The 17292-nt window shown below is 39.0% G+C and overlaps 1 protein-coding gene across 1 annotated transcript in view; it reads right to left on the bottom strand.

Moving 5' to 3' along the window:
• The window catches only part of Lama2 (laminin subunit alpha 2), a 639722-nt gene that overhangs the window by 263453 nt on the left and 358977 nt on the right, over positions 1-17292 (bottom strand). Inside the window, exons 13-14 of the mRNA XM_023714262.1 lie at positions 6208-6309; positions 3930-4141 (exon numbers count right to left, since the gene is read on the bottom strand). Of these exons, the coding sequence (XP_023570030.1) occupies positions 3930-4141; positions 6208-6309 (314 nt within the window). The remainder of the gene's footprint in view (positions 1-3929; positions 4142-6207; positions 6310-17292) is intronic.

The raw sequence follows: 17292 nt of genomic DNA, 5'->3' as shown, positions 1-17292 counted from the left end.
TTTTTTTTTTTTTTTTTGAGGGAAGGATCTGTAGGGTGTTCAGGGTCTCACTACTAGATCAGACTTATAGTGATCTGCCTGTTTACAGCCTCCCGTGAGCTGGGATTACAGGCGAGTGCCTCCATACCCAGTCTCAATTGCCATCACAGTGCACCCTGAGGGTGGAGCCGGCACAGCAGGCCCGGGGATTGAACACCGGGCTCCTGGATCCTGTGCCTGCTTGCAGGTGCTTTCATCCACTGAGCTATTTGGCAGGCCCTAGTAAAATTTACTTTGAATCTGCATCCTCACTCAAGCCAAAGTATGACTCCAAAACCAGGGATGGCCTTGGTCCTTTCCACTGCTCTCAGCACATAGTAGGCAGCAGGTTGGGTGTGACCACTACTGTAGACACTTTTCTCACATCTCGTTTAATCTTGAGAGTTCGATGTTATTTTCCTGCCATTTTACAGAAGAGAGGACTGAGATTTACACAGATACACATGGGAAATATTCAGTAAATGTTTGCAGATGGGATGCATCCAATATTTCCTGGACAATATTGGCAAGTCATGGAAGATAGTGGGGAGACTTGAGGAGGGCTGTTTCACTCATCTGCTGCTCAATACCAAGCGAGGTGCACATATCTCTTAAACCATAGGGTCCTTCTCAGCAGAAATTCTTTAAAATGTAGATGTCTGGATCATTAATTTTAAAGGTAAAAGCACACTATACACCTATAAATATTATTTCTATAATCCATGTTGCTTTTGTTCACAAGAATTTTTCTATATTGTTTGTGATATAAATTCTATCAGTTTTCAATATTAAGCCCTAAAGTTACTCTAAAAGTCATGTGAAAAGACTTTGCCTTAAAGACATTACGTGTTTTCAAGCAATACAGACTTGAAGCATGGAATGATAAAGATATGACGAGTTCAATTATGCTGTGATATTAACTCCAGATTCCCAGTGGTAGTTCAGGTCTGTAGAGGACTTTCCGACATAATCCTGTGTCCAGCAACCAGAAGATCAAAACAGCCAGGGGAGCTGGCCTCCAGAAGCCATCAGTGTTCCAGGTTATTTGATCGTCTAGTTGGTCAATAAGCTCCAGAGTGTCATGCACTAGCAAATTTTAATGTTCCTCCCTAGCAAAAACAGCATAGAAGGCCCTTCTGTGCTCATTTCATTGGGTAAGCAAGCCACAGGGAAGGTCACATTTATCCTTGAAAGTTGAAAGAGGGAATAGTTTCAAAGGAAGAGACTGGAAATTTGGTGAACTAGCATAATATCTACTGCAGAATGGAAACATGCTTACAGAGTTAGGTTAGGTTGATTTATATTGTTTCAAAAAAGAATAAACATTCTTTCTATTTCTTACTAGAGATACTGGGAAGGAAATAAATTAATTTTATGAAATGGATCTTTCTGTATTCTGGAAAGTAATGTCAGAAGAACTGTCAGAATTGTGCAAATACTAATGTATGACCAATTCTAGATGTCTCCAAGAATTACATTACTCGGATAAATAGCCCTTGATGGGAGATAGCACAGATAGAAACACTTCAGATTTGCTTGCGAATTTGTGATTTGCAGTGCTTAACAGTGAACTCAGTTCTTCCATGACCTGTCAAAACTGGTGGGGCAAATGTGATCCTTATTTTAGAGAAGTTACCGAGCTACAAAGAGGTCAAAGCCATATTTACATTTACAACTACTTAAGTAGCTGAGTTGGAGAAAAAAAAAATCAAAAGCCTTGACCTGCAACCCAATTTTTTTTCTCCTTCACAAATCTACCTACCTACAGGACAGGGAAAGCTCCTCGCTGCATTTCCTGAGAGAACAATGATGGAAGTAAATTGCCCCTAAATAAAGATAAACATGATTTTTTGTTGTGATGGCTTCAATTTACTAGTGTTTGCACACAGACAGTACACCAAGTCAAGAGCCTACTGTGCAAGAGAAAGCTGAAATCAATTCAAGTGACGTTTTACAAATATGACTCCATCTACTAGAAGATGAGAGACAAATGAAACATAACAAGCTCACCGGCTCAGGTCTCCTGCTGCTTTCCAGCTCACCTGACGTGGACCAAAGCTTCCAATCCGACACTGTCTTTCACTTCTTGAACCACAGTGCTTTAGTGATGTAGGTGGCAGAAAGCAGCCACCTACCTAGGCCACCTCCTGCATCTGTTCTGCTCACATATCTAGATCTGTGGATGCATCTCTCACGTATGGGAAAATTTCAGAAGGCTTCCAATAAAGCCAATGACTTTAAGAGGAGCAGACACTGAGATTGTTTGAGATAAATCAAGGGGAAGTGTCTTTGGATTAACTACTTTGAGAAGCAATCCTGACAAAAAGAACTAAGCCCCCTGGCCACATTTAGTCAATCTGGTTGTCATTCACTTTGAAAGCTAGAGGACTCACCTCTTTGTGTAGTGGAAACATCATGACAATCTATTTACTAAATGGAAAAAACATAATTACTTCCTAAGTGCTGTTTCTCATCTCTGTAGCACTTTAACCCAGCTTCTAGCAGACCTGGCCGTGCAAAAGAGGTGTGTTATTTGGCAATGATTTTGCTTATGAATCTGCAGTCCCTTCCTCTGGGAAACAGTAATGGTAATTGTACTTTGTTAAAATATTACAAGTGAAAGATAAACTAGGTAGGACAAGCAAACAATGGGGCATCTGCAAGAAAAATAATCAACAATAGAGATAATTGCTTCGATTGAGTGCATATTAATGTCCACATGGGATCAAACACTTGACTATCTAACTTCATATTATTTAAAAAGGAAGTTGCATCTTTTCTTATTTATCATTTGCATATAAAGAGATGGAAAATAATTCAGTCAGATATAGAATTAGTATTTGGTCTGATAAAATATCATTGTTAGAACTGAAAATTTTAGCTTGTCTTTTATGGACAAGTGTGGTTCAAGTCAGAGAATTCTCTCTTAAGTGAAAAAATAGTACAGAAGAAGCTAACCTTTAAAAGTGTTGTAGGTAATGAGTATATTACATAATTGTTACTTATACTTCTTACAACAAGCCTGGAAAGTAGGTGTTATTACTGTACATTATACTTAAAACTTCCACACCCACCCATCACCTGCCAGAGGTTACACAAGAAATAAGCGATAGAGTTTCAAAGTCCAGTTTGGGTTTCAAGGTCCAGTTTTTCTTTTCATCATTTAGCCATCACAGTCTCACAGCATTTTGTAAAGTGCTGTGTGATTATTTAAATCATGAGGCTTATAATACTTATTGCAACCTGCATACTATATTTTAAGCCAGAAACTAATTAATGAGAGAAAATATTTTATTTATTTTTAAATTGTTTTTTAATTTGGTGCAGGGTCTTGCTATGCAGCCCGTACTCGTAGTGATCCTCCTGTTTCAGCCTCCCCAGTGCTGGGATTACAGGGGTGCACCACCGTGCCTGGTTTGGGTGGCCGGCTCAGTGGGCCTGGGGCAGGGCCAGCATATGGTACCAGGGATCAAACGTGGTCCTAGCTCTTGCCAGGCAGGTGCTTAGTCCACTGAGCTATCTCCCTGGCCCCGAGAGAACATATTTTACATACAAATTTCTGAATACAACTACCCTGAAATTATATCTCTTCAATTTTCCACTATCTGAGCCATTATAAAAAAAAAAATTATTTTCCAGGATAGCATTTCTCAGTGTGAGAATCATTATTTAGCCCATGTTTTCACAGAACTGCAAAGGAATTATTAAGAATAATAAGATCTCATGCATATTTATTCTGAGTATTTAACATTTTGAAAGGTTTAATTAAAAAACTTTCCAGAAAACCAGTGCTTCTGTAATTTTCCATCTGAAGCCATGCACCTAGAGCCTTTACATTCCCTCTTCTGCACTGGCATTGTTCCCCCCAAGTTAAGGGAGAGGACACGGGCAGGTGCAGTTCCCAACGTTACCTGAAGATGGCATCCATCCCAAAGCTGTAAGTGATCTGAATGAGGACTCTCCTCAGGTTTGCCAGCACTGTCATGAAGTCTTTTCTACTGACTGGGAAATTTGTGCCATGGATAGTAAATGAGTCTTCTTTAAGTGGTAAGACGTTGAGATATTCTTCAGATGGTTGTAGGTACACCTCCTCTTGGGCTGTGCTGATTCGCAAGCCATTTCCCTAAAGGGAAGAAAGAGTGTAAGGCTGAACTGCAGAGCCACGCAAGGGAAATAGAATGGAATAGAAAGAGAAGGGAAGGTATGGGATAGGAAAGGATGGGGTGGGGTGGGGTGGGGTGGGGTGGGATGGGGTGGGGTGGGGTGGGATGGGATGGGGTGGGGTGGGGTGGGGTGGGGTGGGGTGGGATGGGATGGGGTGCGATGGGGTGGGATGGGATGGGGTGAGATGGCGTTGGATGGAATAGGATGGGATGGGGTGGGGTGGGGTGGGATGGGATGGGGTGAGATGGGGTGGGATGGGATGGGATGGGATGGGATGGGTGAGATGGGATGGACTGGAAGGGATGGGATGAGATGGGCTGGGCTGGGCTGGGAAGAAATGCAATGGAACATATGGAATGTATGGAATGGAATGGAGAGAATGAACAATCTGAGTCTGTATGTGGTTTTCCACCCAGTGGGCTCCGCGGGAGGCTTTTCATTTCCATTCCAGTCACCCAGCATATTTCTGGCATACGTGAAGGGAGCACAGCCTCGTCTACAGGCCGGCTCTGCAGATGTACTACAAAGCGTCAGGTTCTTGGTTTTGAATGAGATTGCTTCTCACATTAACTACAGCTGTCCCTACTTGGCAGCACATATACAAACATGTGATTAAGTTGACATACATATGAGAAATTATAAATTTCAATTATTTTGTCACAGCTGTGGGTTTTAATAGACAATAGGGAAGGAAAATTTAATTAAGCTATGATTTTGAAGGACTATATATGGAGCAAAAAACAAGAAAAATGCCAGTAATTTAATGTTTACAATGGGACAATGGTATCATAAAGGGCTTAGAGATTGAGCTACAGCATTTGAGATTCTTAGGTAATTCATATTAGTGATTTATAATTTCTCAAGATATAAATGTAGATATATATGTACATACATATATGTGTATATATGTGTGAATATGTACATGCATCTCTGAATTGGTATCTATATCTGTCTATTCCAGACTGACTCATACAATTCTGGAAAATATTCATTTTGAGAAAGGATTGTGTTGTGGGTTTGTGTTCATGAAATGGTCCAGACATCAAAATAAAATATTTTTTTTTTAAAGAAAGGTTCCAGGGTGGCCAAATATCTTAGCAAATTAAAGTATCTGCTTAGGCAGATGCAGCAGTCAGGGTTCGATCCCCTGTGTGCCATGCTGGCCCTGCCCCTGGGGCACACTGATACTGTGATTGAGATTGGGCATGGTGGCATACTCCTGTAATCCCAGCTCTTGGGAGGCTGAACACAGGTGGATCACTACAAGTCCAGTCTCTGTAGTGAGACCCTGTAGACCCTGTAGTAAATACAAAAGAAGAAGAAGAAGAAGAAGAAGAAGAAGAAGAAGAAGAAGAAGAAGAAGAAGAAGAAGAAGAAGAAGAAGAAGAAGCTCCAGACAAAGGACAAGAGCCTCGTGCTAAGTAAACATTTCACACATGCATGCATGCATGTGCATGTGAACATATGTGACCTTCCGGGGACAATATGCAACACGGGAAAGAAAAGGCATAAGGAAGAATGGGAGAAAGCCTCTGAGATGGCTTTGGACTTCCAGGACTTTCGAAATCCAAAACACAGTTTGTCCTGAACATCTTCCTTAGCTAAATTAGAACTCTGATGTCAAGATACAAATAAAAGAATGAGTTCCATTTCTGATCTACTTCTGCCAAAGAAGTAGACAATAAAAGCTACATGGGAACAAAGGGAGACAGGAAAAAGTACAACTCTCTAAATCAGCATTCGCTCATATATTTCATGTTACTTCTTGGAGACACGATCATCATGAAATAACTTTAAATTCAGGCCTACACACGGCCTTTCTTTATCATTAGAAGCTAATTAATATTCATAGCTTTCTAGATATAACCAAGAGTGGAGCACAACCATGTTTTAAGAGATTCTAAGGAATATTTTCTTTTTTTAGTACATAGATTATTGTCCAACCACCCACTTAATAAATGGCATGAGAACCCTTAAATGATATAAAACTGCAATAAGGTGACTGTGATGTGCTCCATGCTCTACCTCTAAGATCACCATCAGCTGAAGGGCATTTTCCGTATCTTCCTCTTCCTCTTCAAGGTCGTAAGAGATGGTAAATGTCAACTGTCCTCCTACTGCAGAGAGCTGTAAGAGAAGAGATACATAATCTCCATGCCACAGGAGAAGGGCTGTTAAATCACATCGTACTTATTTTAGCACCATTTGATTGTTCTAGAGGGCAGTATTTGGAAGAAGCAGAACTCGCTGGAGTACAGAGTAAGGATGATTGACATTTCTTTAGGAGTAACCTTTACACGAACCTTACTCATCAGCTGCAAGTCTGACATAAATATAAATTCCCGTGTTATTTTCCTCAGCTAGGCAGACTTGCTGAAGTCAGTTACATTCCACATAACCAAACAGAGCCCCTCCTGTCAGCATCTTATTTTGTAGTTTGAGCTTTACCATTCCCGAACAGAGAAGGATCATTGTCAAAATTGGGAGATTTCTATCCATCTCGGGGGATTGCCTACTTTCTGGGGCCCCGAATGCAGTCAACAAAGACATCCTACTTCTGGAAGGATGTGTTGCATACACCATAAGCTGAGCTGGGGAAGGTTCTTGGTCAAAGAAAAATAAAAGGTTAGCAGGAACACTTATGTTAAAATTCAGCTGAATTACCTAGAAAAGTATAGTTTCCTTTGAGCAATCAATCAATAAGCTTGGTTTGGATGAATGTTGCATTCCCTTTTCTTTAAGGGACATTCCTTCCTCCCACCAAGCCTGCTAAATCCCATACAACGCATTTTGGAAGTTTACATTTTCTGACATTGATGGTAACCTTGTAGAAATAGAAAAATTTAGGAATGCAAGATCATTCACAGGGCAAGAGTCAAAATCAGAGCTGTTAGTGGCAGACCCAATGCAAATGCTACAGTCCCTCATTTTTTAAAAATCCACTCCAGCATTGTAAATAAAGACATTCATAAAGCAAAGCTGAAGATTTGTGTTCTGCTGTTTGCTCTGTGCAGACATGCAGAGACCCAGCTTTGTAGCTGTCTGCGCTTGGTGGCCTTCCATGGAGAACCCTGACCAGAAAGCCGTTCCCGGCGATGCACTGGATGGAGGAGGAGGGGCCCTGATTCCGTTCCGAGGTCCACAGGGACAGTGCAGGGCTTGCCACAGCTGATTAAACAGGATTTTGAATTGCAGCTCTGAGATGTCTTCTAAGAGCTCATTACATGGTGCTCTAGAAGGAACTGAAATTCAGAGTACTTTTATTTCCCTGCTCCATTGAGAAATGGCCCTACTCTGATGCCTTTTCAAATAAAAATAATAAATATCTGCCTGCACCATAGCATTTCACATTACTGTGGGCAATGAGGGGTGAATCTATATGAAAGGTTTTGGGTTCTATTAAGAGAAGCGTCCAAAATTTCACATAACATGCTTGTTTAAATCAGCCAGACATTTTCTCAATAATAGAAGTCTAAAATGGCAGCAAGAGAAAAGGTTTAAAATTTCATAGAGGATTGAGCTATTTAGAATTTTCTAAATTAGCAAACATATTCACTAGGAGGTAGATAGTTTGGGAAGAACTTTTGGTCATAGGTCTGTAACACTCCTAATTTTTTTGAGTTGCCAAATACATTTTGATTATTTAACATTTGAGTTATGTTATTATTTCTTGAATAAGCTTTTCTAAAAAAGAGAAAAATAGTAGCTGGTTTTTAAAATTATCATACATGTCAAATATAGGAATTTTGAACTAAAGGTAGCGTCCTCCTTTGCCAATCAAGGACAAATGCCCTGTATAAGTACAACATTCAAGGTTTTATTGTCATCAATGACATAAAAATGGTTGCAGATACCATTTTATTGACTGATACAGTTTCTATACCTATTTACAATAAATAATACAAAATCACATAATAAATAATATGAGAGAAGAGTGAGAAGTAAGAATGGAGAAAAAATCCAAATATATAGAAAAGAGAAGGACTACGTTAAGGTCAGTGAGAATATAAAACATGAACTAAGGAATAAAAGTAATTTACTATGTTTATGGAAAGCTAATAATAGTAGTAACAATAATGCAAACTTACATTTTATTTGGAATTTATGGACTTACTCTGAAGTATTTCATAAATTTCTGATAGCCATTCTTAGACAGTGTTAGAAATTTTTGAATCACCTATTTTTTTATGAGTAACTCCAATTTTTTCCTCCTAAGTTATGTGATTAACAGGTCACATTAAGCACTTGCATGATAGATACTGTGGTCAGATGTTTGATGTGAATCACAAGTATAAATTACACAATATCAAAATCATTGCTTTCCTCATTTACACTAAGGGTATTTTTAAAAATCACATCTCTGTAACTACTAAGCCCAGTATTGATTTCTGTAATTTTCAAAAAGACTGTGAAAGATGTCATCTTATCATTTAGAGGCAGCACTCGCAGGGATGATAACTTATTCTGGGATGGATGACGTTGCTTCCTTTTTTCCTTTCATTTCTATAAAGGAATCTCTTGATAAGCCACAATGTTAACCATTTCCTATGGTTGTTTCCAATGAGTGTGTCCTCCTCAAAAGTCCATACCATTATATGGGACACACTGCAGTGAGTCAGCTATAGGGCGACAAACCCCTTCCGAGGGACAATGTTGGGAGAAAAATCTCTGAGAGTATTCAGAGGACAGGTCATCCTTACCTAACTAAATGACAAATTCTCTACCATTTCTCCATCTTATCTCCTTTGTCATCCAGATGTCACATTTGCTTGGCTCCCCCCTCTTCCTGCTTCTGCAGTGTTTGATAAACAGACCCCTCCAGGTTCCAGCTTTCCTCACTCCATCAAATCAAATGTGTACAAAGCATATAAAATCAATGGACTTTGCTCCTTCCCCTAGTGATTATCTATGACTGTTGAGGCAGACTTTAAAACATAAAATAATGCATTTATATTCTATTTGTCTACCCATCCACCTAGCTAACGATTCTAACATCTACTTATTAATATTTCTTGTTTCATCTCCTGCATCCAGTTGTCTACCACAGCATTAAGATAAAATTGTTTCTGCAAATGACGTTATTAAACTCTATATAATAACTAGTAGCGATCCTCTTTTCATTTTTAAATGAATAATAATACTTGTACATGTATATGGAGTACAGTATCATGTTTAGATACATGTATGTGTCATGTATTCATATGCTGTGTAGCATGTCCATCATATCTCAGAGATACCATTTTTTTACAATAAGACTGTGCAAGTTCTCTCTCACAACCTTGAAAATTCAATACCAGAAGCTGGCCATAGTCTGTCTACTGTGTAGCCAAACACAGAGCACATCATTCCTCTCTGATTCTCAGTTTGAGCCCAGTGACTCACCTCTCTATTTACCTCCCCTGTGCTCTTTGCAGCCTCTGGTAATCTTTGCTCCATTTCCTCCTCTATGAAATCAGTTTGTTTAGGTTCCACAAAAGTGAGAGATTATGGTACCACTCTCTCTGTACCTGGGTTATTTCACTTAGCATAAATATCCTCCAGTTTCATCCATGGTGAAACAAATGACGGGATTTAAGGCTTTTGTGACTGAGTCCATGGTGTTCTGCACTGCGCTCTACCCCTTTGTCTTTGAAGGGCTCGTCAATTGGTTCCATAGCTTGGCTCTTGTGAACAGGCCTGCAGTAAACCTGAGGGTGCAGGCAGCTTTTCCACATCTTGATTTCCTTTCAGATAAATACCCTACTCTGGGGTAGCTGGATGAAAGCATAATTCTATTTTTAATTTTAAGGAAAACTCCTTGCTATTTTCACAAATGATTATTCTAGCTTGCACTCTGAACATCCAGGCATGACAGTTTCCTTTTCTGCAAATGCACGGTAACATCTGTTTCTGTCTTTTTCATAGTCATCATTCTATTTGGGGGGAGTGATACACTCTGCTGTAGTTTTCAATTGCCTTTCTTTAATGAATAGCTGTATTGGACATTTTTTGTATCCTTACTGGCTCTTTACATGTCCTCTTTTAACAATTTTGATTAAGATTATTCATCTGTTTTTAACTGAATTATTTATTTTTACTATTGATTATTTCATTGACTAGAGTTTATATTTTGGATATTAACTGCATGTCATACAGCCAGCTCGCAATTTTTTCTCCCACTGAAAAGGTTGTCTATTGATTAGACTTCTCTGTTGTGCAGAAACCTCTTAGGTTAGTGTAACAACATCTGTTTTTGCCTTTGTTGTGTGTGCTTTTTAAGTCTTATTAAAACAGCAATAACAACAACAAATCCAAAACTTTGCCCAAGTAACCTAATGGAGCATGTTCCTGCTTTCTATTCTAGTAGCTTTATCATCTTCAGTGTATTTCAACACATGTCTATAAGCTCTTTCAAATTTCATTCAAATCTTTGAGTTTCTTTTTGTATAACGTGATTGATACAACTTTATTCTTTTGCATGTGGATTTCTAGATTCCTTATGAACAGCTGCTAGATAGACTGGCCTTTCTTTATTGTGCATTATTGTTTGTCCCTGAGAATTTTGTTCCTCAGAGGTGGGACTCCTGGAAGGAAGCTGGGTCGTGGGGGCTCTACCATCACCACTGAATTAGCCCACTCACGCATTCAGAACAGGCGGCGTGCTCTGAAGTGGGCTGGTTGGACATGTCAGTTCACTTGAGGGAGACCCACAATTATGCATTCTTCTTTATGGCTCCTCTGACCTCCCTGCTTGCTGGTTATCACAGAACCAGCAGCTTTCTTCTGTCATGCTTTTCCACTATGCCAACTGCAGAATGAACTCACTCAAATTATTTGCTGCCACCCTGTTTGCTATGCTGTTTCTGCTAGAAGCCAGCTGACTACAGACTCAACTCTCAGAAACGAGGATCCAAAATAAACTCCTCCTCCTTTAAATTGGAGACGTTGAGTATTTCTGGTTAGTGTGCTCTCTCTAGTTACTTCTTTAAAAGTCTGATTTCCAAATAGACATATTCTAAGGTCATAGAGTTTAAGGCTTCAACATGTGAGCTTTGAGAGAACACAACTGAATCTGTAAGAGCTAGAAACTATAGTGACTGTCCACCCATGTCTCAAGTAGCCAACATACTCGTGTCTCATTATCCAAATCTTTTCAGGAGCTGAACATAATTGTCTTCTCAACTGCAACGACTGGAGAAAACCAAATGTTTTCTTCCTTATTTTAAATTGGAACCTTTATATGCATTACACTAATGTTTTCTCTTTGTCATTTGTATCAGATTTGTCAAGCCAGCCTGGTCTCTTGAAGTGCTTTGCATCTAGTATCCATTTCCACTGCTGCATCATAGTAGTTGTTCATCTAGCTTCTACATTCATTGTTCTGACCACATCGTCTTGTTGAGAGACGCTCCACCAAGTATTGCTTCTGTGGTTTCTCTTCCCTAATGAATCTCTTGTCTGAGATCTACAATATTTTTCAAATTTCTGTGCAGCTTGTCCACTCTCTGGGTTCTATCTAGCGCTGATCACAATTTGGGTGCACAAGTGCCCTGTGGCACTGCATGAATTCACAAAGGTACAGGGGCACATGGCAATCATTTGCGGCAAACAGAACACTGAATTACTATTGGAAAATGTAGAAGCTCAAAGTAATTCACAATTTAACATTAGATAATTCTATATTCCTTTTGAAAGGCTGTTCTTATAATGTTGAGCTAGGCTTTCTAAAATTGTATTTTCAGCTACATCTTTGTGCCAAGCAAAGTTTACAGTGATGCAAAGGTTATAGAATGCTGTAAAAGGCAAGTGCAGCACAAAACCACTGTGGAGCAGGAACTACGGGTGGCAGTAGATGATTTGATCCGCAAATTTAAAACATAGTATTCTGTCAGTGCCCTGCGTCTGAGGGCTCCAGCTCTGCAGATTTCATCCAATCTCCTATCAATTTTTTTCCTTTTTTTTTTTTTTTTTTTTTTTTTTTTTTTTTGTATTTTGAGGGAAGGGTCTATAGGGTGTTCAGGGTCTCACTACTAGATCGGACTCGCGATCCACCTATTTACAGCTTCCCAAGAGCTGGGATTACAGTCATGTGCCACCATTCCCAGTCTCAATTGCTGTCTCAGCACACCCTGGGGGTGGGGCCAGCATGGCAGGCTCGAGGACTGAACCTCCGGCCCCTGCACCTGCTTGCAGGCACTTTAATCTGCTGAGCTATTTGACTAGCTCTAAATATTTTTTTTTAATTGTGTCTATATTGAACATGCACACACTTTGTTTTTGTCATTATTCCCCAAACAAACAGTAAGTAACTATTTGCATAACATTTGCATTGCATTAAGCAATATAAGTAATCTAGAGTTGATTTAAAATAGATTATATGAAAATATGCTGCTATGTTATCTAAGAGACTTGGGTATCCATAGATTTTTGATACCCTTGGGGATTTTGCAGTCTCCCACTACCTAAAGAATGGCTGGACTGCCAACACTGAGTATCATCTATCAGTAAATTAACTCTGATTATTTTCAAAGGAAATAAATTATATTATTGTCTTTGAATTTATGTGAGTGATATTTTTGAATGATTTGTAAGTCATTAAAACTTTTTCTTTTCTAATGAAGGTTAAACCTCAGTACCCTTGACCACTATATCCACAGCTATTTTTACTCTTGATTTTAAAACAAAGCCTTACTGACTGGAACTTATTGTCCTACATCTCAGCCTCCCAAGTTGCTTAGATTACCAGCCAGTGAGACCATATCCAGCAAAACATTGCATGAACTAAGTTGTATGCCCCCAGGTACTTAATTTTTCTAAAATTATACAGACATTACGAATACAACAAAATCAGAAATTTCTGAAAATTCTGATCTAGATCTTTTTATAACTTCCATTTTGGTATTTAGATTTTCTTCAATTATTTTTCTCATTGGAAATTTCATTCCTATATGTCTCTGACCATTGACTGCTCTTTCTCTTTATTTGTCTGGATGGTGTCTTCCCAGTCAGAGGACCTACAAAGAAAATCTATTCAGTGATAGTTACAAAGTCTCACAAGGAGTGGCCTCCACACTAAGCATCAGAGGGGCAGCCTTCCAGACTGGTAGAAATGGTAAAACTCTGCATCAACAAGCTCATTGACTAGCACACATTAAAACGTCTAGCAAAACAGAGCATGATATTTTAAGTTACTTGGATGGTTTAGAACGTTAATTTTCAGCAATTTTTGTCTCTGATGACACACTATAAATTTTACCTCTGAGACTTTCAAATTAGTCCATTTTTGGAACAATATTGATTCCTAAAATTTTATACAGATTGTATGTGCCCCAAATAAAGCATTTCATTTTCTCCTGATATTTAAGGACTACCATGTTATTATGCTGTTTTCTAGAGAAATATGGATTTCCACAAATAGAGGTGCAGGTTCAGTTCACTTTGACACAATTATTCTGTTTCCTGCATGAATTAGAGAAAATTCACCAGAGATAAAAGTTGTTTTCCCTTTCAATATGAAGAGATAGTGAATTTAGCTCATTCCTTCTGAGCTCTCAGAGACTCAGCCTTTCACCTCTTTCTCTGTTACCAAGAGAAATTCTCTTCTGGGGAAATCTGATGGCAGGCTGAGAAGGAATTTTTCTCTTCCTGCAAAGTCCATCCGTTCCTGGAGATGTTTGAAGGCCGCGTGCTTCCTTGTCTCATCTCCAGCTTCAACTCATTAAGAAAGAACAGCACAAGTAGCTGTTTCCCATTAGTACCTGTTTTAATTCTACCTGCAGGGGAAAGAAGCAGCTTGTTCGCAAGTAACGTTATCGTTACCATCCAATGTGTAACCTAATGTCACACATCACATTACAGCGGGCATAGCACGCATTGCATTAAAGATTTAATGAGGCAGCAAAGTTTTCCCTCATGAGAGGAAGAGGTTAAAGGTAATTCAGAAAATTAAGTCTTCCAAAAATATTTAGTATGCAGTAGCTTGTGTTCTATCCTGGTTTCTCCCAATCTCAGAAAAGCATGCATTGAGGGGTGACATGAGGCGTGACCCCATGCGGGTGATGTATCTGGAGAGGAAATCCTTTCCATAAAACAGGTCTGGAACATGTGGCACTCTGATGTCAGACTACCGTCCCTGTGAGCCCACTAAATGGAGCGTAAAACCTAATATTCGCTTTTGCTTAGCAGAGCAAATATTTCAGGAGAGTTATAGTAAAATCAAATGAGGAGAAGTCTATGTACTACGGCTCAAGATCAATTAAACCCATCTGCCAATACACATGTAGTCCCACAAACAGGTAAGCAAGTCATCTTTCTAAATTCGGAAGCCTCAGAAATTTGAACTCTGGGAGGGCGTCGCTCCCACACAAGTGACTGTGCATGCATCCCTTCATGGAGCTGTCTACATAGAAACAGCTCTGCATGTCAAGGTTTTGTTGTTCTCCTCTGTACATATGTAACATTCAAAGTAGAGCTCTTGATTCTCTCAAAGCCTGACAAAAATTAGAAGAAAGCATAGGTAAGAGAAGGGAGAAGGATACAAGGGCTAGAATGCACATAGAGATCTTACAGTTGTAGCATTTATAACCCACAGAAAATAGACTAGGAGCTGTCTGTTAATCAGACATCTTAGATTACAGAAATGTTTGTTCTGAAGGCCAAAGATCAGAGTATGAACTCCCTAGGATAAAAAGAAGGAAACCTTGATAAATATTATTTCTGCCTTCATTCCTCCTCCCTTCCTCCCTTGCCCCGTTTTGGCCTTCTTTCTTTCTCATTTGTTTCCTTTGCCTGAAGCCATTGCAGCTGTCCTTATGCAATGCTTCTTGGATGCAGGACATATTTATTGTAATGTTTTGATTGGCAGAAAGAGTGAAGTAATTGTGAAAGACATAGGAAGAAACAGAGAGGCCAATATGAGTTTGCCAAGTGAGTACTTGGTGAATTCCCAGTTCACATGAACAAACTCAGCACATCTCCAACATAAGTGTTCTGACCTCTGGGAACCTAGTTACATTTAGGCCTAGTTACATTTTCCATATACTCAGTTATAACTCTGAGCAAATAGAATTTTCAGGGTTGGATCAGGTCAAACGCCTTTACTGTTTTTGAAAAATAGCCATGTAAGCGATTCAGCAAAAGTCGTTAGGCAGACCAAATTTGAAGTGCGAAGAATGGATGTTTCCCCTTTTATAAACATTGAGATCCATTTGTGGCTTCATAAGACCATAAACATGCTGCAAATAGCCTCGCTCAACATTCATCACACAGACAATGATACAGTATGTACTTAAAAAGTTAACAACCCATACAATAAATTAATACTTGATGGTTCCTTTAAGTTTTCTGACTTAAAGAACAACTTGCTGCTTTGTGATCGGCAACAATAAAACATTGAGTTTAAACAAGGCAATCTCAACAGATGTTAGCGCGGGCAGCGGCCAAGCTCTCCAAAGTGCTTTGTGTTCTCAGGCCCAAGATCAAGAGCAAGGTCCCTGCAGCAGCTGTTTGTTTTTTATTTCCGTATGCTTGGATGGAACATTCCATGGGCACTTTTGTTACAGGCTACATTAATTATTGTGTAAATGTTCTGTACTCATAATAAAATACATAGAATACACAATTAAACATGGATCTAATCGAATAAGTCATAAAATATGGTTTTATACACATGCAGGTTTCATGCTGAATAGAATTTAAAAATGTTTTCAAAGTCTTTGCCAAGAAATTGAGAAACTGCGCATTTGTGATATACAGCTTTGATGCTGATTAAAATGCTTCTTAATCCAAGATTAAGTTAAGAGGAATCAGTCTAATTCTTATTATATGAATAGCAAATGGGTTTAAAAAGCAAAACACATACTCTCTGGGAAAAATGGGGCACTATAAAGTAAGAGATATGAGTATTGCCATTCCTTTTACGAATGAGCATTTTTTTTTTCCTGTATTTTAAGGAAGGGTCAATTTTCAGGGTCTCACTACTAGATTGGACTCGTAGTGATTCTCCTGTTTACAGCCTCCCAAGTGCTGGGATTACAGGCCCATGCCACCACACCTAGTCTCAATTACTTGTCTCAGCGTGCCCCGGGGGGTGGGGCAGGCATGGCAGGCAGGGGGATCCGACTGCTAGCCCCTGCACCTGCTTGCAGGTGCTTTAATCCTCTGAGCTACTGGATGAAAAAGAATTTTAGTTAGTCTTTCTCTCAGTGCTTAAGATCTGTCTTTTAAGGATATTTATTCACATGGATGGCATGCCACTACTGGATACCTTTTTTCCCTTTTCTTGCAAGAGGAGGAATAAGAGTACAGAAAATCAAGACCTCATCTTCCTGTAGGCAAGTTTGATGTCTACATGTTCAGAATCCCTGAGTATGGCTTGGCATGTAGTACCCTCACGTGAGTTAAACTAATTTCTGGTGTGACTTTTTCAGGTGGGAGGTATTTATAAATAGCAATTAACTTAGTTCCCATGAAAGCAGAATCGAGAACACCAGTGTTGGCGTGCTATTTTGTTTTGGTGCTTAATGTTATTCAGCTACCACTACATGCTTTTCTGTTCCTTCTCGTGCATGAACTCTGCAGGTGATTCTTTATTAGAGAAGTAGAACCTGGCTCCGAGGTTTTGAGGACAAGAATCCTAAAGGTCCACTCAATAGTAACTTATGCTTCAGAGGTGAACCAAGGGGCTAATAAAATAATTTTCCAAATTAAAATATTGCAAACACTTCAGACTGAAAACCTAATGGCAATCATATTTATTGCTTGATTCTAAATGAGTTCTAAGAAGCTTAGAATCTCTGGGAGGGATCGTAGTGATGGCAAGTGTCTGCTTCCAAAATAATAAGTGGTGCTGTTACTTACCAAACATATCTATTAATAGAGGAGTAATATATAGGTATAGGCACACATGATAGATATAGATATAGATATAGATGATATAGTTAGAGGTATAGGCATAGATATAGATATATAAATACAGATGATGCAGGTATGTTCCAAAGAGGATCATTCATCCCTGGAATTTCTAAAATTCTACTTTTGAATCCTGATTCTGTCTTTAAGTACTCTATGACCTTTGTTAAAGCTATTTTTTGCTTTCAATGCCTTGGTTGATTTTCTTTCTTTTTTTTTTTT

Source organism: Octodon degus, unplaced genomic scaffold (genome assembly GCF_000260255.1).
Source record: "Octodon degus isolate 3935 unplaced genomic scaffold, OctDeg1.0 scaffold00034, whole genome shotgun sequence".
Taxonomy (NCBI): Eukaryota; Metazoa; Chordata; class Mammalia; order Rodentia; family Octodontidae; genus Octodon; species Octodon degus.
The sequence above is the reverse complement of the archived record's forward strand: the minus strand, read 5'-3'. Positions and strand labels throughout refer to the sequence as shown.